Raw genomic sequence first — 23,225 nt, forward strand, 5'->3', positions numbered from 1 at the left:
AATAAATGTAGAAGTAGTGGGGGCAGGTGGGAAATGGGGGCAGGGTAGGGGAGTGGAGTGGAGCCAGAGCGAAGCGAGGGCAGAACGGAACGGGTCGGAAACCCAGTCCTCAAGAAACAATCTGAGAGCTTGTTCTCAGGTAAGGAAAATAAGGTACAAGTGCAAAGTATAGTGACCATTTTAGAAATAGCAAGGGAATTTGTAGAAGTAGCTGGGGGGAGGGAAAAATACAGGTAGCTTACATTAATACTACTGGTGTTATTAGTGCAAAGAGGGAAAGCCTAAATCCAACCCAAACATTGGTAGAACCAAACAGCTGTTGTCCTGAGTGTAGCACGAGGTAACAGTTACTTTTACCAGTTGCTAGCTTGATGTTAAAAGCACAGTAATATACTATTATCTAATTAGTTGAGCAACATTCCCTAATACAAGCTAAGTGATACACAAAGTTATGGGTTTTAACATACATGTCTTTTCCTGTGATATTTGTTATCTGCAACTTCTATTCGGGTTCCAATCAGTTTTAGGTTGTAGGGAGTGCTGTTAAGAACCCTGCAGGTACTGGGTTGCTCAATGTAAACTCTGGGACTGTGTAACTGAGAGAGAAATGAATAAACAGGGTGAATGCGGGAAACGTAAGAAGGAGGCAGTCTAGCACAAACAAAGACAGTGATATTACCATGCACTATGATACCAAGCAGTTTAACAGGTCATTCTGATGAACGGACACATCAGTTACTGTAAGCATGACATTTAACAAAACTAGCAATTTCTCTCTGTAATTCAACAAAATATAGGATAGTCAGTGGTAGCAGCCTTTCCATATATCACTGTTCAACTTCTAGTAGATTACAAATGCTGTGTCACTAGTACTTTCATCATAGGGAATTGAACAATTACATTAACAGTTGCCACTAGAGTACATAAAACATAGTAGATGTAGTAATGGTATAAATCAGTATATGAGCTCATCACAACTACGCAATAAAAAACAGTACTGCAACAGCTAAACACGCGGTAATTCTATTTAGACCATTAAAAGCAGTACATTACCTAGTGCAAGGAATCAATGTAAGTTCGTCACAACTACACAGTTTCTTTTATGTAACTAGTTACAGAGAGCACCAAACACGTGGTTCATACATTAGGACCGTAGAACTGCGCGCATTCACTACCATCTAAATGTAAACTCACAATTGGGTGCTATAACATGTAACAAGATTGTAACTCAGTTTGCTTGACTAATAACAGCTACATATATCAAATATAATGTGTTGCAGTGAAGCTAAACACACGGTAATTATATTGAGACTATAGATGCGTTTAAGCATTATAAACAGCTATGGTTCACAATGTCGTTATCCTTCCCAGGATAGTCACATGTAAATAATTATGATGGAAAACAAGAGACAGACAGAAAAAACATTACATGATAATTAAGACAGTGCATGAAGTTAAAACAGCATAGATTTCTTACTTTGAGGGTGCTTTCACTCTAGGGCACACAGCTGTTATGGTAATTCAGAAATGGCGCCAGGGGTTTATTAAAGCTCTGGCAGGCCTCTATTGGATAGGGGAGGGGAAGGAAGGAGAATTAGCCAATTAGAAGTGAGGACTGGAGCCGGAACCCAGTCCTCAAGAAACAATCTGAGAGCTTGTTCTCAGGTAAGGAAAATAAGGTACAAGTACAAAGTGTAGTGACCGTTTTAGAAATAGCAAGGGAATTTGTAGAAGTAGCTAGGGGGGAGGGAAAAGTACAGGTAGCTTAGGGTAATACTACTGGTGTTATTAGTGCAAAGAGGGAAAGCCTAAATCCAACCCGAACATTGCTAGAACCAAACAGCTGTCGTCCTGAGTGTAGCAAGAGGTAACAGTTACTTTTACCAATGGCTAGCTTGATGTTAAAAGCACAGTACTATATTATTATCAAATTAGTTGAGCGACATTCCCTAATACAAGCTAAGTGATACACAATGTATATATATATATATATATATATATATATATATATATATATATATATATATGAGTTTGTATGGGGCTCATGTTGCTGCTGAAAGTGTGCAGTGAAACAAAAAAAATACTATGTTGCTGAAAATATGTAGTAATGCAGTGATTCCTAAACCAGAACTAATCCAAAATGCAGCAGGCAAGGTACACAAATGTAAACAGATCTTGGTGGCTCTTTTCCAGAGAGTGGAGCGAAGTTATCTTCTTTAGATCTTTTTGATCATAGTTGAAAATGGCCACTAAGCATACTTGAGAACTATAACTTCAGAGTAACATGAAGAAACCAGGTATAGTCCCTTTCTATTGGCTATATAAATGGTGGTTTAGTTTTTCCACCAACAGTACCATCTGTACCAAGGCAGACCTGGTACTTTCATCTGGAATTATACTATTTAAGTACTCAGTTTGAAATCGGACAAGAATGCTTATCCATTGTTGAGTAAAGATCTTTTTAAATCCTTAACTGGACTGTATTTTTTTTTCTCTCTAGAAAAAGGACTTTATCAGATGATTAAGACTTTTTAGGCTGAAAGTGCTAAATCAGTAATTGCTTTCTTATAATAAATTTAGAATTTTGGACTCAAGTCTTGCTTCTCAGTGCATTTAAGGTGCTATTTTCTATATGTTGTGATCTTTTATACCTCCTGGAAGCATTGTTTGTTTCCAAAAGTTTGTTTTCTTTAATCTCACCAGCTGCTGAAAAACAGGAAAAAAAAGGCATGTGCATGCATGCCAACAACTGCTTTTAGCAGAAGAAGAATAATGGCTGCCTAGTTATAAGCAACCACCGCTCTCTACTATTACTGTAGAATTTTGGCTCCTTCTGTCTAAACCTGTTGCCCCAGTGGCTAAGAAGTCTTCAGTGTTGCTACTTTAGATCACTATAAGGTTGCTGACATTGCTCACCAGAGCAGGTGATGCCTATGGCACCAGTCACAACCTTGGCAAAGCAGTACCAGGCATCCACTTTGTACTGGAGGCCCTCATACTAGTTCCCCATTAGTTGTTCATGGTAGTGCCAATGCAGGAGGTAGAGGAATATTTTATTCTCCTTCCTAGACCACGTGTGCCATTCCAGACTCGACCTCTTCAGAAGCCAGGGGCCATTTCACAGTTTAATACCAGAAGGAAAATGTTAGCAGATTTGTGCAATGCACAGTGCAAAAATGCCTGACAAATGTCAGCAGGCTACAGGGCATTGTGATGTAGCCCTCTTGCCACTGCATATTCATGAGTAAACAGCACTGCTGCCTGTGGAGGGCCAAGTGTGCTGGGCTCAATTGTTATTCATGACAAAATGCTGGCACAAACTGTTAAATCTAAAAACTTAGTAGGTGAGTCATTATTTTGCAACTATGTTGGTACAATCTGGAACTGGTTCCCTGCCGAACTTACAGCAATTCATTCTATAAACCAATTTAAAACATCTCTCAAAAAATACCTAAAAAGTCACTGGCTGTGCCCCTATACCAACCTTGACTAACTAGCTCTTACCACTCCCTTTACTACCTGGCTGTCTGTAAAGTAGTCTCAAAAAGTCTGAAACATTGACTATCATTCTCATGTGTATTGTACTACTGAATTATATGCTACTGTACTCAGCCTTGTACCACTAAAAATGTCTATGTTTGAACAAGAAAATTAATATTGTAAAGTTTTAAGTATGTATGTATTATTATAATTCTGTACTGGTATCTATATGTAACTGCTACTGTTAACTCTTACGTAACTATCCACATGTGGAGCTTTTCTCCCCGGGCCTCCACTGAAAATGGACCTGTGTCCAGTCGGATTATCCAGGTTAACAAATGTAAAATAAAATAAATTAAAAAAATAAATAAATTCATACCGTGCTGGTGGCATAGCACCTGAAGGGAGTGCAAGATGGTTGTCAGGAAGTCCATGGCCCCATGTAAGTCATGGACTTGCCTATGAATCCTGAAGGAAGTACATATATTGGTCTACTAAGTGAAGAACTGTTCTACATCTGCTATGGTAAGGGTACACAGACCAGTGACAGATGGGGGATAAAGAGTGGATAACCAAGTATTTTATTCTTGGGTAGTTGGTCCTAGAGTTACACTGATGGATGACAGAAGACAGGTCACAGGTGCAGAGAGTAGTAGCCCACTAAATGAATATCTGTGGACTGTATGAGGTAGAATGTGCCCCCTAGTAGGAGTTCAGATATGGTATGTAATGTGTGGGGTGGAAGGAGAAGGTACATGGGATGATCAATGAATGGCAGGAGTGAATATCTGGGACTAATTATGACCATGCTTTGTTTGATAGTGGTAAATTTAGGCTGATGACAGGATTTATACCAGAACACAATCCATTATTGTGGTACCATATTGGACCATTATGGGGAAGTGTGCTATGATAATGCAGTATGGTAAGCATGGCACCTTATGGTGGTGAAGCTGCCACATGGATGCATGATTAGTACAGATGATACTTTGCATATTTTGTGCCCTCTCATTGATTGTAGGTGTATTTCACATTTATAACTGAAATCTGAAAAGTGAATGGCATCTGAAAAGTGAATGTGCCTAGAAAAGTTTTCCCAGGAAGAGACCAATGTGCTTCTGCAGGGCGTCCATGAGCATAAATTACAGATAGTGAGCACAAACAGCAGCTGGCTGGCCTTCTGGGGAAGTTTTTGGGTTGAGCATGTGGCAGACATTAATGTAGTCACTGGCCACAACTGACAGCCCATTATGTCTGTTCTAGGCTTACCAGTATGATACTGCAAGCCTGCACAAACATCCATGCCATTGGATGGGAGATGGTGATGATGGTTGGGGAGGGGTCTGCCATCAGTTTGCATAAAGCATAGAAATGTGGAAAACAAGAAATGGCACTCATGGAAGAACTTATAGAAAATGTATTTAAAGTTAGAAGAAAATGAGGCTGCTCAATAATTAATAGCCGAGATAGGAAGAGATGGGATAGAAATGATGAATCAATCAACAGGGAAGTCTTTGGGAACAGATGTTTTTTCTGTATAATTTGGAAGCTAGGAGGGAAGAAAGTGATAAAGGTCCAGAATGTTTTGTTTAACAGTATTTTAAAACAAAGGGAGTTTTGTTTAACAGTATTTTAAAACAAAGGGGGAAGTACCATCATCTTGAAAGACAAGTGGTGGCTGTATAACTCAGAGGGTAAAGACCCTTCAGATCTGGCTTCATGTAGAGCCTTTTCATTTTTAAACAATGACTATAAAATACTAGCTAAGAACTGGCAAATGTGTTACCAGAGTAGATAGATATGGATCATTTTGGCCTTGTGGAGGGGGGGTAAACATTTAACATTAATGAAACAGTGATGATCCAGAGGGACACAGAATATTAGAAGATGTCACTGGTGCTGGTAAGTCTTGATACAGAAAAAAGCATTTGATACAGTTAGTTGGATTTTATGAGTAGGGCAGTAGTAGCATTTGCTTTTCCTAATAGAAGAACAGGTTAATAAGGAGGATATATAAAGGACTGGAGGCAAGAATTAAGGTTAGAGGGTTCCTCTCTGACAAGCTGTGCTTAAGCAGACGAACCAGGCAGGAATGTCCTCTTTCCTCACTGTTATTTGCTTTATATTTATAGGTTCATAGGTGGGTACTAGGCTATCTGCCCAAAGGCATTTATAAGCCTAGACAGAATGTGTTGGCTTTCGCCGCCCCTTTAGATTAGTTCCCTGTGCCTCTGTCCAGCAGAGCCACTGAAGTGATCCCCGAGGTAAACTTTCTGTTTCCCATCCACTCGTCAAGGTTTCTTTTGAAGAGTGTTAGCGAGGAGCTCTGCCTAATGTAGATTAGGATCTTGTTACAAAGCATGGGAAGTCTTTGGGACAGGAATCTATCCCTCCAGCACATCCTGTTTATTGTTGTGGTGAGGTTTAGATCCCTAGAGCGTGTGGCTCAAGGGGATAAGGTTTTCTTTAGGTGGAGCATGTCCATCAGTTCTGGGTTGGACATGGCCTTGTATGTCAGGCAGAGATCACCTCTGAGTAGGCGGTATGCAACCAAGTATAGCTGGAGTTTCTTCAGTCGAGCTACATAGGGATCTGTTTGAGGTCAGTGATCCTCTTGGTGAGGTACTTCTGTGGTCTTTCCAGCTGTTGCAGGTGTCTTGTAAGGTACATACCAAATGGGGCTTTGTACTCTATGATGGGTCAGGTGAGTGATGAGTAGAGGGGCACAATGACCTCTTTTGATCTGGATGCGAACCCTTTTGTGATTAGGTGGGCCACGTAGAAGGATTTTGTAACCACTTTGGCAATGTGATTATCAAAGGTGAGATTACTATCTACTTATTACATCTTCCATATTTAGGGGACTACCACCTATGTGGTAGTTTGTGGGTACTTTGTTTTTTTCCAAAGGGGATGACTATGCACTTTTTGGCATTTAGCTTGAGGCCATGATTTTGACACCAGGTATCTGTCTCAGTGAGACAATTTTGGAGGTTGTCTCTGTCAGCTGGAGAGTCAATTATAGCCCCTAGTTTGCAGTCGTCTGCAAACTTGGTCATCCTCTTGTGCTTGCCTGTACCTCTGAGAAGTATATGCCAAACAGGAGAGGTCCTAGAACTGAGCCCTGGGGAACGCAACTTGTAACCGGTTTAGAGTCGGACCTAGCTCCCGCAACTCTCACCATGTGGGTTCTGTCCATGAGCCAGTTAGCAAATCATCTTGTGACGTAGGGGTTTATGTTCAGGCTGGTGAGCTTGTCTATAATACCAGAATGGGGAATGGTGTCGAAGGCCTTAGCGAGGTCTAGGTAGGTTGTGTGTACCACCTTTCCCTTGTCTATAGCCTTGGTAACTGTCTCAAAGAAGTCCACCAGGTTTAGGAGACATGATCTGCCCTTAACAAAGCCGAACTGGGTAGGGTCCAGTGTTTGAAGGTTCCCAATGTCTCTGTTAATAAGTTCCATGATGATGCGCTCCATAGCCTTGCAGTCCAAGCTAGTCAGGCTTATAGGGCGATAGTTCCTGGGGTCTGTTGTGGCTCCACCTTTGTGGAGAGGAATAACCGTTGCTGTGCGCCACTCTATGGGTATGTAGCCTGTGGAGAGGCTGAGTTTGAACAGTGTGTTTAGGTGAGGGGCTAGTTCGTCTTTGAGCTCGTGTAGGACGCAGCCTGGGACACAGTCCGGTTCCATTGATGCGGTGTTTTTGGCTTTGGAGAGGGCTGTTTTAACCTGAGTGTCTGTGATTTAGAGCCATTTACAAAGAATCATAAATTCAGTGATATAACTGGTATGGTTCTTAAGAAATGTTAACTTTATTTGCATATTATTCTGAACTTAATAAATCCAGAAAAGGAAATGTGGGTGTTGTAAAACATGTTGAGATAGTTTCAGGTCTTTTCAGCATGTAAAGTAAATGATGATTAAGCAAAGGCTGTAGCAGTAAACTATGTATCCATACATGAACTGGTTCACCAATACCCATTGTTATGGGGACATGATAAGTCAAAGTATTTAGATATGTGGATTAAAAAAGGATTCTGTTATGGCAGCGAAGCATTTGTGGGAAGAAGCTTAACAAATAATGCAAAACCTGAGAAACTGAAGGCTGTTGATTGTGGATATGGATAGTAAGATACAAGCAGTGAATATGTTTTAGTTTCCTTTGTCTTATATAGAGATCAGGCATAATTGTAATAATCAGAGAAGAAGTTGTGAATGATAATTAATAAATGAAATTTATTTGGGGAGGGGAGGGCAAGAGTTGAGTGGGATACGCTGAGTGTTTTCCTGTAGAACAAGATGGTGTAAGGTTTACCTAATTTTATGGGATTTATTAAAACTGTACAGTTTAGGCTGATATATATATATATATATATATATATATATATATATATATATATATATATATATATAAAACTTAAACAGAAGGTTATATATCAAAGTAAAAAGGGAGATGGTGATGAAACAGTAGGTAAGTTGGGGTGATAAAGAGATACTAGGATTTTGGATGCAAGCCCTAGGATAGTAACAACCATATGGGCTAATATATTCATAAATTAACAGAAAGTATTATAAGAACTAAGCCAATGTGGAAATGGAGAAAGGGAATTTTACCAATAGGGATGTCTGCAAGTAGGGCTATAGAAAATAGGCAAAGGGGGGCTGGAATATAATGGAGGAAATTAACTAAGGAACCAAAGTACCAGGAGTACATAACTTGAGGAAATGGTAATAAGAGTTGGACGAGGCCAAGCAGCAGTATTGTGAGTGGGGGACAGCACAGTGAAGCAGTGTGCACTGCCAGTGGGACACAGCAGTGTGATGGAGTAAGTGTAGTGTGTGGGCAAAAGCACTCAGAGGTTTGGACATTGAGAGTTTGTGACATCATTGTGAGGGATGGTGGTGAGTGGGAGACACTACTATGAAGCAGTGGGCATGAAGAGTTTGACAGCACAGGGAGAGACTGGATGATATGACAGAAGCGTGAGGCAGGGGCTGTTGTGAGTGGGAGACAGCACCATGAATCTATGAATGTTAGTGGAAAACAACACTGTAAAGAGCTGGATGTGCTGAATGAGAGACAGCACCATGAGTCTCTGTGAGGGACTGGATGTTGTAAATGGGAGAAGTCACTGTCGGGGAGTGAGTGTGGTGAATGGGTGACAGCACCCTGAGGCAGTGGGCATCATGTTTAGGCGACAGCACTGTGGGGTAGTGTGTGTTGTGCTTTGAAGACAGCACTATGAGCCAGTAGGCATGAAGAGTGGGTGACAGCGCTGTGTGGGAGTGGCTGTTATGACAAGAACAGTATTACAAGGGAGTGGATGTTGTGATTGGAATGGAATGGTTGTGGTGAATGGGAGCCATCACTGTGAGAAAGTAGGTGCTCTGAGAGGGAGATATCATCATGATGGAGTGGGTGTTGTGAGTCAGAGACTGTATTGCAAGGGAGTGGGTATTGAGTGGGAGACAGCAGTGTAAATCAGTAGGTTTATGCACAGGAGACTGTCATGTAACAAGTGAGTGTTGTGAATGGGAGACAGGACTTCGAGGGATTAGGTGCTATTTGTGGGAGATGATGTGAGGTAGTGGGCAGTGTGAGTGAGAGACAAAACTTTGAAGTAGTGGGTACTGTGATTGTGTGAAAGCACTGTGAGGGATGTATGTGCTCTGAGTGGGAGACAGTAACTTGAATCATTTGGTATGGGGAATGGAAGATGGTAGTTTATGGCTGTGGGTATGAAAAGTGGGGATCAACAATGTGAGGCAGTGGACACCATGAGGTGACAGCAGAATCAGGCAGTAGATACAGTGAGTGTGAGATGACCAAGGTAGTGGGTGCTGTGAAAGGAAGACAATACTGTAACAGAGTGCATGTGGTGAGAATGAGTTAATATTTTAATGAGGTAGGCACTGTTAGTTTGAGACAGTAGGTACAGGTAGTAGAAAAACACCCTGAGGCAGTGGGTGCTGTGAGTGTAAGGCAGCGGTGTTACATAGTCTTATTTAATGTTGGTGAATGTCAGCTTTGTTATAAGGTGAAGTTTAGAATCATCAGAGAGAAAGAGAGAGAGAGAGAGAGATTGGAAGGAGAAGTGTGTGCTGAAGGGTGTAAGTAGCACAGGGACACACTGAAACAATAGAAATGAAAATAGGTTGGATGATGTTTGAGTGGGGCTGTAGATGGTAAGTAAGATCTTGATCTGTAGGTATATATGGTATATATATCTCTGCAAGACACTAAGGATGCCTCCAAGCTTCAGTGAAATTTGCATCTGGAAGAAATGCTTTCAGGAGAGCAGTGTTTTGCTGTGTGGGCCTTTATTCTTTCTGAGTGGGACTGATGTCTCACCAGAGCTTTAATATGCAGAGCCTGGCCTGGACTTACTGTAGTTGTCATTTTGTAGATGTTATGGGGCGCAACCCACAAGAAATGGGACAGCACTTAGCAGGTTCATTTAGACAGGCGGAGAACCACAGACATAGCGAATAGCCCCTTAGAAGAGACCATCTTCATACATAAAGTGCATAGTAAGAAGTGTGTTCTAGAAGTGGTCTTTTTTTTTCAGCTGTAATAAATGAAAGGCATGACTTATTTAACATTGTCTTTTGTGTTTGTCTATTTTGTTTGATACAGGTACTCACAGATGAGCAGCAGGTACTGGCAGCTAGCCATGACTTTAACTTTGACCACCCTGACGCCTTTGACTTTGACTTGATCAGGTCCACATTATGGAAGCTAAAGCAGGGCAAGAGTGTCAAGATCCCAGTGTACAACTTCACCACACACTCCAGAGAGAAGGAATGGGTAAGACTGTAAGCAATTGGTGTGGTTAAGTATTTCTTGTAGGCAACATTTTTCTGCTTAATCAGTTTCTTTATGGCACCCTGTTTCATGTATCAGTTTGATGACTATCTCTGTTTATGTGGATTTGGATTCCTAAGACCAGATTGAGAAGTTCTGTCAGTGTCCACTAGTGTCACACTTGGAGATTAAAGTTATTAGTCCTGAGCTTGAACCATTTTAGGAAGTAAATTAATTCCACTTATGATTCTGTACTAATACTGCACTGAAGTTTCATTTGGAAGTTTCTGTAAGGTAGAACAGTTACTCCGCTTGCATGTAAAGTGAACTGAATTTTAGTTTAGCTTGTCAGCTGAGACCTAATAAAGAAAGAGTCATTTCATGTCATGACCAACTTGACCAGTTTTACATACTTCATTGAGGAATGAAAGAGATTAGAAACAAAGTAATTTTATAATGACAGAAGACAAAAGCTAGATTAAAAATATTTACAAGTATTTTCTAGTGAACCACTGTTTTCAGGTTATAGTTAAATAATATGCTTGACCTAATTTATTTGGGACAATGAAATAATGAGAACTAAGTCTTAGCAGTATGGCTCCCCAATCTATAGGTTCATAGGTTCATACTAGGCTATCTGCCCAAGGGCATTTATAAGCCTAGCCTAGAGTTTTGTGGCTTTCGCCACCCCTTTATTTTGAAGAAAACTATGCCCATTATTTTGCTGTGCCTCTGTCAAGCAGTGACACTGAGGCACAGCAAATATACAGTATATGTAGGGACAAGAAAGTGCAGCATGTTTAGTAATGTGAATGAGTTTATACAAGATCAAAATGTATTTCATTGTGTTTAAGAAAGGATTTGGTATTGTTTAGCTGAGAGACCTGGTATATTTCCATTTTAAACTCTGCCAGTCAAGTAGTTAGACACTCTTAAATGCACGTGAGATGCCTCCTCTAGAGCAGCAGGTACTGTTTCTGTTCTGAGGAGGATTTCCTGGTTTAGGCTTTGGTGTCTTCCCGAGGATGTTAAGTCTGGTATTCTGGACATTCTTCTGGATAGGGATGCTGTTTTTAGTCTTGTTGCCACTGCTGTGGACTTTTTAAAGAATCTTCAGGAGAGAGGGAAAATTATTAAGCAAATGTTTGTCTCTCTCACTTTTCAGAGGAATTACTCTTCTAAAGTTGTCCCCTTTCTTCAAAGAGCAAAAGGCTCCCCAAATGGCTAAATAATATTAAAAATAGAAATCTCAAGACAAACCAAAGCAAGATTTTAATGGGTCTAAACCCCCTTTTCTGCAAAACAAGCCTCCTTGTAACTATCTGCCTCCCATCCACCTTCCCCACCTTAGTCTACTCCATGCCCATCTTTCCAGTAAACTTTCCTATCCTTTCCAATTTGGAAGTCAGTCACCAAAGACAATTGGGTTCTCTCAATTATTAGGTTCTGTCAGTAATTCGGAAAGACTACAGGATATCATGTCTTTCTCTTCCTCAGAGAGCAGGCATTCCTCCAGTTCCATCAGACCAGCTCCCCTTAATCCCTCCTGTTTTTGAAATAATTGATGTGAAGTTGTTCGATCTCGCCATTTATTCTTACACATGGGTTCAGAGCCGAGCCATCAGCTCCAAGTTGCCGCTTTACTAGCTAACGATTTGAAAGTAGCTTGAGACCAGGCCCCTATCCCATTGCCGCTGCAACTGATTGCAAGGCCGTCAGAGATCTCGGGCCAGTAGATTTTCTTTATTGTTTTTTTCACTAATATTCTACTTATAAATCTTTAGATAACTTTTGGGCGAGTTAGCCTCTTAAATTCTTACTTTAAAGTTGTTTTGTTTGTTTACAGAGTGGTTGCTCATAGGCCTCAGCCATTCCTTGGTTTATATATCCTTTTATATAAATATATATATAGCATGGGAGTGTGTTAGTTGTTAGTTCTTGCATTTATATCCTATAGTTGTACAGGGATCTGGCAACTTAGGACTGCTAATAATAACCGTGTTCCTTGTTAGTGTTACTGTATTTTGTTGTTGTGCATTGAAGGTTGTTCAGGGATCTGACAACAAGCTTAGTATGTTTGTTTATTACTGTTTCTGTAGCTTTAATATGTCTGATCTTAAGGAAAAGCAGAAATCTGGCTTCAAGAAGTGTCCAAAATGCGGGCAGAAAATGCCCATTACGGACGCCCATGTAAATTGTGTTTATTGTTTGGGGCCTGTTCACTTCCAGGAGGATTGCTGTATCTGCCATTCCTTCAGCAGTAGAGTTTTATTAGAAAGAAGAAAGAAGCTGGTAGATAGAGGCTTGTTGAAGCCAGACTTTCAAGCGACTTTGGACAAGGCTGACCCGACCTCCAAGTCTTTGAAGGGGTCAAAGTCTTCGAAGGCGCCTCGGAGCCCAGGTCATTGGCTCCAAGCCTTTCTGTGAAGGTGCGGTCACCAGCTCCGCAGTCTTCAGAGCCATGCACCGGGCAGGTGTTTTGGAGCCAGTCTCCGAAACTTTAAGGTCACCCATCCTTCAGTCGGTGGCGTCATCAGTTCCTTCGACTCATTCTTTGAGGACCCTTTCTGATGTAGATGTGGACCGGGTAGTGCAGAGGCTTCTTGAGAACCCGCACTGGCTAAATTGCTATAGGCCTCGACCCAACAGGATTTGAGGCCTGAGACCGTCCCACCAGCTGTGACTACTCCTCCACCGAGCTTGGCTTTCAGAGCTGGAGGAGGAGGATCTGATGGTTCTGGAGCCTTCGGAGCCAAAGCCTGTTCCAGTACCTTCGGCTCCATCAACCCTGACTTCCTCGGTTCCATTGGAAGAGTCTTGGAGCCGACACTCTCTCGTCGGTTCCGAGGGGAGAGAGTCGAACCGATGTGTCGGTTTTGACCCGTCCACTCAGGGCTTTGGTGCGGATGAGCTCGGCTATGTCCTCCGGTTTGGAGCCCACTGTCTTTGCGCTGGGGAAGTTGCTGTCTTCTTCGGAACCGGCATCTTCCTCGGGTCGGAGCAGTGGTGCCTACGATACCATGAGGAGGGTTATGTCATGTAAGACACACACATAGTCAGGTCCTTTCTCTTCCTCCCCTAAAGTGCCGCTTTCTGCCTCTGCATCGCAGGTCCCTATGAAGTGTTGAGACCCAGAGCATCAGGCAACCCCATTGAGTGACCCTTGCTCGACTGAGACCTCACCAGAAGCCCCCACTGATGAGGTTCACAGGAAGTGATTACGCAAGAGGAGGCATTTAGATTCCCCACAGGAGTCTTTGACATCAGACACTGACTTAGAGGAATCGGAAGGGTCCCCCTCGGAGGATATCTCCTTTGTGGATATCCTGGAAGTCCTGAAGCAGAGGGGTGACTGGCAGTCCTTTAGCCTTTCTGAGGATGAGTCGGTGCTCCTGAAGGCCTTTGGGTCTCAACCTTCCACCTCGTGGGTGACTCTGCCCTTTGCTCGAAGCGTGTGGGAATCTCCTGATACTAAGGAACTGGTCCCTCGGAGGCCCAGCAAGTTTATCACCTCCCCCAAGACAAGATGTTCCACACTAAGGGAGTCCCCGTTGATGCCATGGTGGTGGTGGCGGCCACCAAGAAAGAGATGTCAGAAACCTCTTCTACTGTCCATCCTCCTAATAGGGACTCTAGGACAGATACAGGAAATGCATCTTTAGTTCTGCGACATTTGCTATGCGATCGCTTAACTTTTTGACTAATTTTACCTGTCTTCAAAGAGATCTCCTGAAAGAGCTTGAAGATACTCTGCAGGGTAATACAAATGGAGCTATCTCTGACAAAGTGACAGCAGAACTTAATACCCTTAACTCCATTGTGAACTCGTCCATGCGGCTCATTTCCTATGCAGCCGATGATTCGAGTCGGGCAGCGGGTTCAGCGATAGCTCTTCGGAGACAGTCCTGGATGCGCTTATGCTCCTTTGTGGAAGCCTTCAAGTCTTCCTTTGTCAACACCCCATTTGATGGCTCTTCTCTGTTTGGGCCCAAAGTCAAGGAGGCTCTCACTAGGTGTGAGCAAGAGGGAAAGACTCTATCTGCCGTAGGAGTCCATTTTTTCACCCCTATCAGACCATACTCCAAAGGGCAGAAAGGTGGAAAATTTGGTTCCGAAAGTCCCAAGGAGCTTTCCAGAACACCTAGTGAACCCCCCCTCCAGGGGCAGAGGAGGGGGCAATAATGGAAGATGCCGTCCCGGCAGCAGAGGGGGTCCACAGAACCAGGGTGACAGGGATCAGTTCCTTAAGCCCTATCAGCGCTCCTGAAAGGAGGCCCGACTGTCCAGCTCTGGAGGCAGTCAGGGGTTGCTTGGCTTTGTATCCAGATGCCTGGCTAGGAATTACAACAGATTTTTGGGTATAAAGCATCATTACCAGAAGATACATCATCCCATTTCTAGAAAATCCACCTGTTGGCAAAAAAATTCCAGACGTTCCACCCAGTCTCAGGGATCAAGCAGCCATAGAAATCCAGAGGCTGCAGGAAGAGAGAGTCATCCAGCTAGTCCCAGCAGACCAGATAGGATCCGGAATTTACTGCAGATTCCTTTTAGTTCCAAAGAAGATGGGACTGGAGGCCCAGCTTAGATCTCAGCAGACTCAACACATTCCTCGGAGTGGGCGATTGGATGTGCTCTATAGATCTCAAGGATGTGTACTACCACATCAAAATGGTCAGGCCATCCAGAGATCATCTGTGTTTCCAGCTGGGAGCCAGTCACTACCAATTCTGAGCACTTCCCTTTGGACTCACAACAGCCCCCAGACTGTTTACCAAATGCATGGCAGTAGTTACAACTCACTTGAGGCATCTAGGATTCCGAGTGTTTCTGTATCTGGATGACTGGCTCCTCACCGCCGCTTCCAGGCATCAACTAATTCTGTCCAGGAATCATACTCTCAATCTCTGCTTTCGGTTAGGCATCATTTCTCAGTTAGGCATCAGTATCAATTTCGAAAAGTCTGCATTGTCGCCATCGCAGCATATCTCCTTTATCGGAGCCAAACTAGACACTACCACTGCCACAGTAAGATTGCTCCTGGACAGAATAGCCATTCTCCGAAATCAGGTCTCGGACATCCTGCAGAGAAGAAAGGTACCGGCCCATCAAGTACTGAAACACCTAGGCACCAAGGCAGCTACGCTCATAGCAGTTCCTCTGGGACATATGCACATGAGGATTCTTCAATGGTTACTATTCACCCAGTGGTCATGCCAACAACTTCCCATGTCATTCTTGATCATGATTACGGAATCAAGCAAAAAGGATCTTCGCTGGTGGTTGACCAACCAACATGTTACAGTGGGTCGATTATTTGTTCTCCCCTCGCCGTCAGCCACGGTGACCATGGATGCTTCTCTGATAGGGCGGGTGGGGGGCTTTTTCAGGGAAGAACAGCCCAAGGCACCTGGTCGGAGACAGAGTCACAGTTGCACATCAGTGTTCTGGAGCTGAGAGCGGTGTTTTTGGCGTTGCAGCACTTCCATGACTCTCTGCCTCTAGGGACCATTGCGATTCAGACGGACAACATGTCAGTAGACAGCCCTTTACTCCCTGGAATCTAAATTTTGTGCTATCACGTGTTATTCTCCCCCCTTTAAGCCTGCATTATCCTGTCAGTTGAAGTTCAATTCTTGTAAACATATATTCATGTATAAAATAAAAACTGTAATAATTAAAATATAAATGTATATATATGTTATATATTTATAATATCTATATTTTAAGTTATGTAATTTATATGTTAAGTATAACATGAATGATCTGTCAGTAAACCAGACTATCAACCTCCCTACCTTTTTCCATCCTGCCAAAAGAGGGGAGAAAGAATTCTCCATTCCTTAAATTTTCACTGACAACTTAGATTTTATATTTATAAAACCAAGTCTATCAGAAAAATCAGGCCAATTTTTAATTTCCTTTCAAGACAAAAAGTTGGGTCTTCCTGTCCCCAAACAATTAATTTTCTATCGAAAGATGATTCCAGGTTTTGTTAAGGCCCACTCTACCAGAGATGTAGCCTCCCTTTGCGCCTTTTACGAAGGTCTAAATTCTAGATCCATTTTAGAGTCAACTACTTAGTTTTCTGTACAAACCTTTACAAAACACCACAAAATGGATGCCTTTTCTAGAGCTTGAGCTGGATTTGCTAGGTCTGTCCTACAAGGAATTTTAGATTCCAGGTCAACTCTTCATTCAGCCTGTCTTGAAATTTAGAAAGATATGAGGCTATTCTCACTTGTTAATAGTACTACTACAACAGTGATTATATTAAAGACTAGTGTAGTTGTTTGAGAACTTACCATAATAGTAGATGTCCGACTGTATTACATCCCACCCTCTTTCCCTTTACTTTTACTTGTTTCTTTTATTGACCCAAGGTGGCATTCTTCCCTTCTTCTGACTGACATTTTTATTTTTTGTGGCTTGCTTTCGGCACTGGAGGAAGGAAGTCCTGAAGCATTCCACTAATATAATCCTTGTGTACCTTATAGCCTTGGAGTGCTTTATTCATATGTCAGATGCACAGCGTGAGAGGAAGGCATCTAGGCTTTGGCATCCTGGCCAGATGTTTAGCTATCCCTGGCAGGATGTCCCACTTGTTAGTAATACTTCAACAGTGATCAGGCGGATATCTGCTCTTACAGTAAGTTCTTACACAACTGTACTTTCTGCTGCACTTGAATCTAGTGCTCCTGTGTGGCATGTAGCATCCTCAGGAGCTCTAACAAGGGACTGTGTGATGTAGACTTTCTCCACTGCACCCCTTCTAAAAAAAGAAGTAAGCCTGCTAAGCTGTGCCACTCCTGTCTCCCCCCTTAAATTCCTGCATATGCCCAAGCCACTAACTGTAGTTGGGGTGCCTGGGTAATAGTTAGGGCTTTATCCCTGTACACTAGCAGAGCTGGCAAAAGCAAGAGTACTGAGAGGGTTTGTGAAACTAAAGTGCATCTCTGGCTCTTTCTACTTTTGGCCTAAAGCATCAATAAACTTCTGGTTCAGTTTCTTTAGATTCATATAGAGCTACCTTTTAAACTGCAGGATTTTTCTTTCTGTAATCTGTCTGTAGGCTTTTTTATTTTGAGTTCTAGTTATATTACCCTATATATCCTTGTCTGAATTTACCTTACTGTAACTTCTTCCAAATGTCATCAGCTAAGACAGTCTTGGATTATTTTGTAGTATGAAAGACTACATGCTGTGTTAAGGCTCAGCTTGTCTTCTTTAGATCACGGGGGCAGTAGGGAACATGTGTCCTATCACCACTTAGAGTAGCTGCTTGGCATCATATTGAGTACATAAATATTAAAGACTATATTTGTTCTGTTTGTTTTTCAGAAGACTGTTTATGGTGCCAGTGTGATTATATTTGAAGGGATAATGGCCTTTGCAGATAAAGAACTACTAAAGGTAAGATAATTATTTGGTGAAATTTGTTTTTCTGGGTGTTTTTTCTCCCCAGCACCTGCTGACCATCCGAGCCTTCTATCAGCATTACAAGCCCAGTCATTTCCTCCTCGCACTGGCTTCTTTATCCTGTATCACACTGTGGGAGATTCCTGCTTTCCATCAAAGATTTACCTTTTTTTTGCTTCAAAGTTAGCTAACAGATTTTAGAGGTAAGGTCTGACAAGAGGTCTATCATCAAGGCAGCTAATAGGGTTATGGGATCTTGCCAAACTTCTCATGATTACAGTTTCTCTTTGGAAATATGACTGTTAGTGCAAATATGGTAAATATATGCTAAGTTTAAGACTGCTGTACTGGGGTCCTAACCAAAGAGCGAACGCTTAAAATAGCGAACGCTCTTTTGTTGAAATGAAAACAACGAAAGCTGACAATGTCGAAGGCATGGAACAGCGATTTTTTTCCCAGGGAAAAAAATCACTGGGACATTCTCGGGACTTTGCTGTTTTCTTCACTGTGGTGCGATCTCGGAGTTGGTATATTTAAGTTGGGGGTGGAGGAGGGTGAAGCCCCCCCACTTTATTTTGTTTGTACATTTTATTTTTTTTTTTATCAGTGAATTTTTTTCCCTGTGAAAAAAATTTGCTGATCTGTGCATTCGACATTGTCAGCTTTGGTGTTTTTAAGTTCGACAGAAGAGTGGTTGCTATTTTAAGCTTTCACTCTTCTGATATAGACCCGCTGTACCTTGGAGTATTCCCGTTACTAAGATGTACAAAATCCCTAAGAGTTGTAGGTAAAAAGGGCATGAAGGGTAATGCTTCCCATCATGGTGGAAGGGTGCATCCCTCCTGCACAGTCACTTTAAAAGCAGTCATACTTTTACATATTTGCTGCAAGACTCACCATTATAGATCATGTTTGTTTGTGTCTTTCGGCTTTTCCCAGTTAGGGGTCACCACAGCGGAACTCCGGTCCACTAATGATCATGTATTTCCTATAAAGAGCCAGATTTTTTTCTTACATATACAAACCTCTCCTCTGGTAGTCTTGTTTGCATACTCCCTAAGCAGAGTCACAGTGCCATCCCAGTGGAGCATACTTACTTCTGCAGAGCTGTGCTTGGTGGACCTGTGTACATGTTTGGTCCATATGGACCAGTCCACCTCCCTTCTTGGAGATGGGCAAACTGACATTTGCCACTTGAGCCCACCTCCTTCTTGGCTCCACCATCTCCTTGGTTGCTAGTTGATCCTGGATGATTTGTGTTTTAGTCAGGGCTTTGTTTCTCTGCACCATGGATCTAGTAAATCTGCGGAAGATCTAAAAATCTTTTTTTTAAACACCTTTACTGAATTATCTCTTGTGATGTAGACAAACTTACAGTTATATAGAAGTAATCAAACCATATTAACAAGTTCACATTTCCAGGCATTATACATCACATATGTTGTTATATGTCATATATGTGATGCCCCCACTCTGGGCCAGTAATCAAGCAGCCCGAATCCTCACCACTGACACTGCAGAGAGATGATCACTTGGAATACAATTGTATATACTCAGTATTTCCAGATGCAGACCTCTCTGCATCAAGCACAGTTTCTGTTTAGAGCACACAGGGAACACGGTCAGCCCTGAGTCTGGATTTCTGTATATCGTTCTCTCCCCAGGTCCCCAATAAGGCTGTCTACTGGCACAGCTGTGTTCAGCACCCTCTCTGTGAAACCAGAGCTTCGTGTCCTTGCTCCCTGTAGCTGACACACACACACACACACACACACACACACACACACACACACACACACACACACCTAGGAAAGGATGGCACAGATTACCTGCTCTACCAACTTTCTCAGACTATAAGGTAGTTTCACTGCCACCAATCCTTACTATAAGGCTCTTAAAAGGGTATCCAATTATGCTGAGTGATGTTAATATTAATACATATGGTAATGTTGACAAAACAGCCAGGCTTTCAGGAGTGGCCACAGTTATCACCAAGTAAAAATATGCAAATACCCTCAAAGCTTAAATATTCCATAAAAGGACCAACCACAATGAAAAGTTTAAATATTTATTTACTTATTTATTTGACATTTGTTAACCGGGTTAGTCCGACTGGGCAGCAGCCCCTTTTCAGCAGAAGCATGAGGAGAAAAGCTCCAGATAATACGTGTTACATGAGAAATCATATGACATAGAAATTAAAAACAGTTTAGATTTAACTAATATAACAAAAGTAATTTGAGAAAATATAAACATACTATAGCATGACTGTTGATTTGAAAACAGATTACATTATGAAAGTTACAATCAATAACAATTACAAATATATATGTACACTATGTAGAGGAGATAATCCCAAGGCACAGATCACTGTCTGAGTCAGCAGTGCTGTAGACTGAGAGACAGTGGAAATCAGTCTGTTACTAGAGAAAGAAGTCATAATGGTTATAGGAGTATTAGAGAAGTGTAGGAGGGGAGGAAGATAGAGTTAAGCTGGGTGGTTGCATAGGCAAGACCAATATGTGTGAAAGATAGCCTTAACACCTGTTTTGAAAGAGTTGGGTTTTGAGATAGATCTAACATTAGGTGATAGTTTATTCCAGGCATTTGCCACTGAGTGACTATACAGGAGTTTGCCAGTATTTTCGTTGGGCACATATACTTGCAGCAGATTCTGTTGAGAGCGATGAAGGGCACAGTTGGGAGTGTAGGGTTGGATGAGGGAAGAGAGAGAGGAGCAGGACGAGGGTTGATGCAAGACAGAAAGAATCACGAGGAACTGGGGTAGCAGGATTTGTTGAAGAAATTGTAGCCATTGCAGGTGTTTTAGTGCTAAGCAATGGTAAGAGTGGAAGGGGTGGTTGGAGGCAAATCTTGCAATTTTGTTATAGGTGAGTTCCAGTTTAGACATAAGGTTGGATTGGAGGTGTGTAATAATAGGGGCTGCATAGAGTAGGGTGGGAAGTGGGAAAGCTTGTGCTTAGAGAGCCTAGAAGCATTAGTGAGGAATTTTTTATCCCTATATAGCAGGCCTAACTTTTGATCAGTCTTTTTGATAAACTGCTGAATATGGAGATCGAACTTAAGCTGGTCATTGATAATAACACTTAAAAGTTTTGTTTGAGGCTCGGCAGAAATGATAGCGTTCTTTGGGGAAGAGATAGTAAAGGTGGCTTTATGGTGTTGCAGAAATTTTGGGAGGAATAGGAGAAGTTTAGTTGTTTTAGGGTTAAGTAGAAGTTGGTCGGAAGTTAGCCATTTTTCGATTGAGTGTAGGGTATCTTGAGTGAGGGTGTGAAGATGGGAGATGTTGGAGCAGGAGATAATTGTGGAATCATCAGCATATTGAATAATTGAAGAGAGTGGAGAAGAAGAGTGGAGGTCATTTATAAAGATATTGAATAGTATGCGTCCAAGGATGGATCCTTGGGGTACCCCTGTTTGTACAGGTAAGAAGTAAGAAAAGCAAGATTGCCATTTAACAGCTTGGAATCTATTAGACAGGTAGCTGGAGAACCAAGAAAGTGCAGAGTTGGAGACATTGAGGCTGGTTAGTTTGTATAGAAGCAGTCTGTGTGAAACATGTTTGAAGGCTTTGTAGAGGTCCAGAAACAGACAGGAGACTAACTTATTGTTGTCACAAGAGTTTGTGATAGTGTTAGTGAAGGATGTCAGAGCAGTAGCTGTACTGTGCTTTGGGCAAAAGCCATGCTGTGTAGGAGTAAGGAGATTTTCTTGGATAAGGTAATCGAGGCGCTGCTTGTATATACATTTTTCAAGAATTATCGGCAGTTGGCCTGAAATTTGATGGGTCACTTGAGGTACCACCTTTGTGTAGGGGTATGACATAAATTTTTTTCCAGATGTCAGGTACAGTGTTTTCCTTGATAGACCTATTTAGTAGTATGGAGAGCGGGTAAGCGATAGAGTTAGCAGCTCTTTTTAGGAATTGAGGTGGAAGGTTATCGACAGAAGGAGAACATGTTTTAAGTTTACTAAGAAGTGATATAAGTTGTAGGGATGAGTTTGAATGAAAAGAGAGATGTTAAGTTGTCTATCTCGCCTTCATTCTTGCTGGATGGGTTCGGAGCCGATCCTCGGCTCCGACTCGGCCAATACTAAAGCTCGAGAGCTAATTCCACCGGCTCGAGGCTCCCCCATATCCCACAATGCTATGCTGTAACTCCTCAGATTTCGTTTGTCGCTTAGCTGACGAGGTGCTTTTCCAACCGGCTCTGCAGGTTAGTTAAATTTCTAAAGTTTCTAGTAAACTTAGACCCCCTTTAAGTTAGTTTTTCGATAGTAATTAGTTAGTTACTTAGTTTGTTAGCACTCCCTTACAAATATCTTCCCTTTCCAAAAATTTTTTCCAAGGGTTATTTCCCTTAGGCCTTAGGCCCCTTCCCACCCCTCCTAGTAGTTGGAGTGAGTGTGTTTTTTTCTGTCAGGATCTTTTTTAGTTAGTTTAATTTAATTTTTAGTGTAATCTGTGTGTTTGTTTGAGTGATTGCACTAGTGTTGTCTCTTTAGATATGTCTAAAGATTCAAAGGTCTCAGGCTTTAAGAAGTGTGACTCGTGCTGTCAGAAGATGTCTCTGACAGACGGTCACACTTCTTGTGTGTATTGCCTGGGACCTTTACACCTGCAGGACTCTTGTGCTGTCTGTCACAGTTTCAGCCCTAGAGTCCTGCAGGAACGTAAAAACAAATTAATCTTAAGGGGCTTATTGAAGCCCGAGGGTCCCCCGACCCTGTCTCTGTTGGGGAAACCTTCTAAGCCCTTCAGGCAGTCGGCTCCAGTGTCTGAGCCGTCCTCCGGAGGTTCATAGACCGTTCATATGGTTCAAACATCGGCTCCGGCCAGAGCCGATGATTCTAGACCTGCCACACACACCGTGTCCTCAGCTCCAGCTGGAGCCGAGACAGACAAGTCGAAGTCGGTTCCGATACCCTTGTCGGAACCGACTACTAGAAAGAGATCCAGGTCTCCTTCTATCGGCTCCGTTCATTCGGCTCCAGCATCACCGCTCTTGTCTGAACGGAGCCATAGGTCACACTCCTCTAGGTCCTCCAGACTTTCGGACCATGATTTGCAGAGGGTGGTGAGTAGACTTCTTAAGTCCGAGGCACTGGCCCAGATGTTACACAGCCCGACTCAACAGTCGATGGCTACCCCTGTTCCATTAGATATTCCTCCTCCGACTCTCTTGAGTTCGGAGCCGGTGCTGCTCGGAGCCAAGACTGTGGGAGCATCGGAACCGATACCTTTCCTTTCGGCGCCGTCGTCTGCTCTGATTTCCTCCTTGGAGGGATCTCGGCGCCGGACTTCCCTCGTCGGCTCCGAGGGGGCGAGTGGCATCGGACCCTTGTCCGACCCCGCTCTCCCTCTCGGTGCTTCGGCGCTGGTTAGTTCGGCTCCGACATCGGCTTCGGAGCCATCCTTGTCGGTGCCGGGGGAGGTTTTTGGCTCTTCGAAGCAGAGACCTCTGGCCCTGCCTGACAGGGGTGCCTTTGAGGTCA

General features: G+C 42.6%; 1 protein-coding gene across 2 annotated transcripts in view; it reads left to right on the plus strand.

The window, feature by feature from the left end:
- UCKL1 (uridine-cytidine kinase 1 like 1) overlaps positions 1 to 23,225 on the plus strand; it is a 1,578,412-nt gene that overhangs the window by 473,120 nt on the left and 1,082,067 nt on the right. For both annotated transcript variants that reach the window (XM_044089881.1, XM_044089882.1), the window contains exons 4-5: positions 10,119 to 10,289; positions 17,628 to 17,699. In XM_044089881.1, the coding sequence (XP_043945816.1) occupies positions 10,119 to 10,289; positions 17,628 to 17,699 (243 nt within the window). The remainder of the gene's footprint in view (positions 1 to 10,118; positions 10,290 to 17,627; positions 17,700 to 23,225) is intronic.

Source organism: Protopterus annectens, chromosome 12.part0 (genome assembly GCF_019279795.1).
Source record: "Protopterus annectens isolate FY-2018-M chromosome 12.part0, PAN1.0, whole genome shotgun sequence".
Lineage (NCBI taxonomy): Eukaryota > Metazoa > Chordata > Ceratodontiformes > Protopteridae > Protopterus > Protopterus annectens.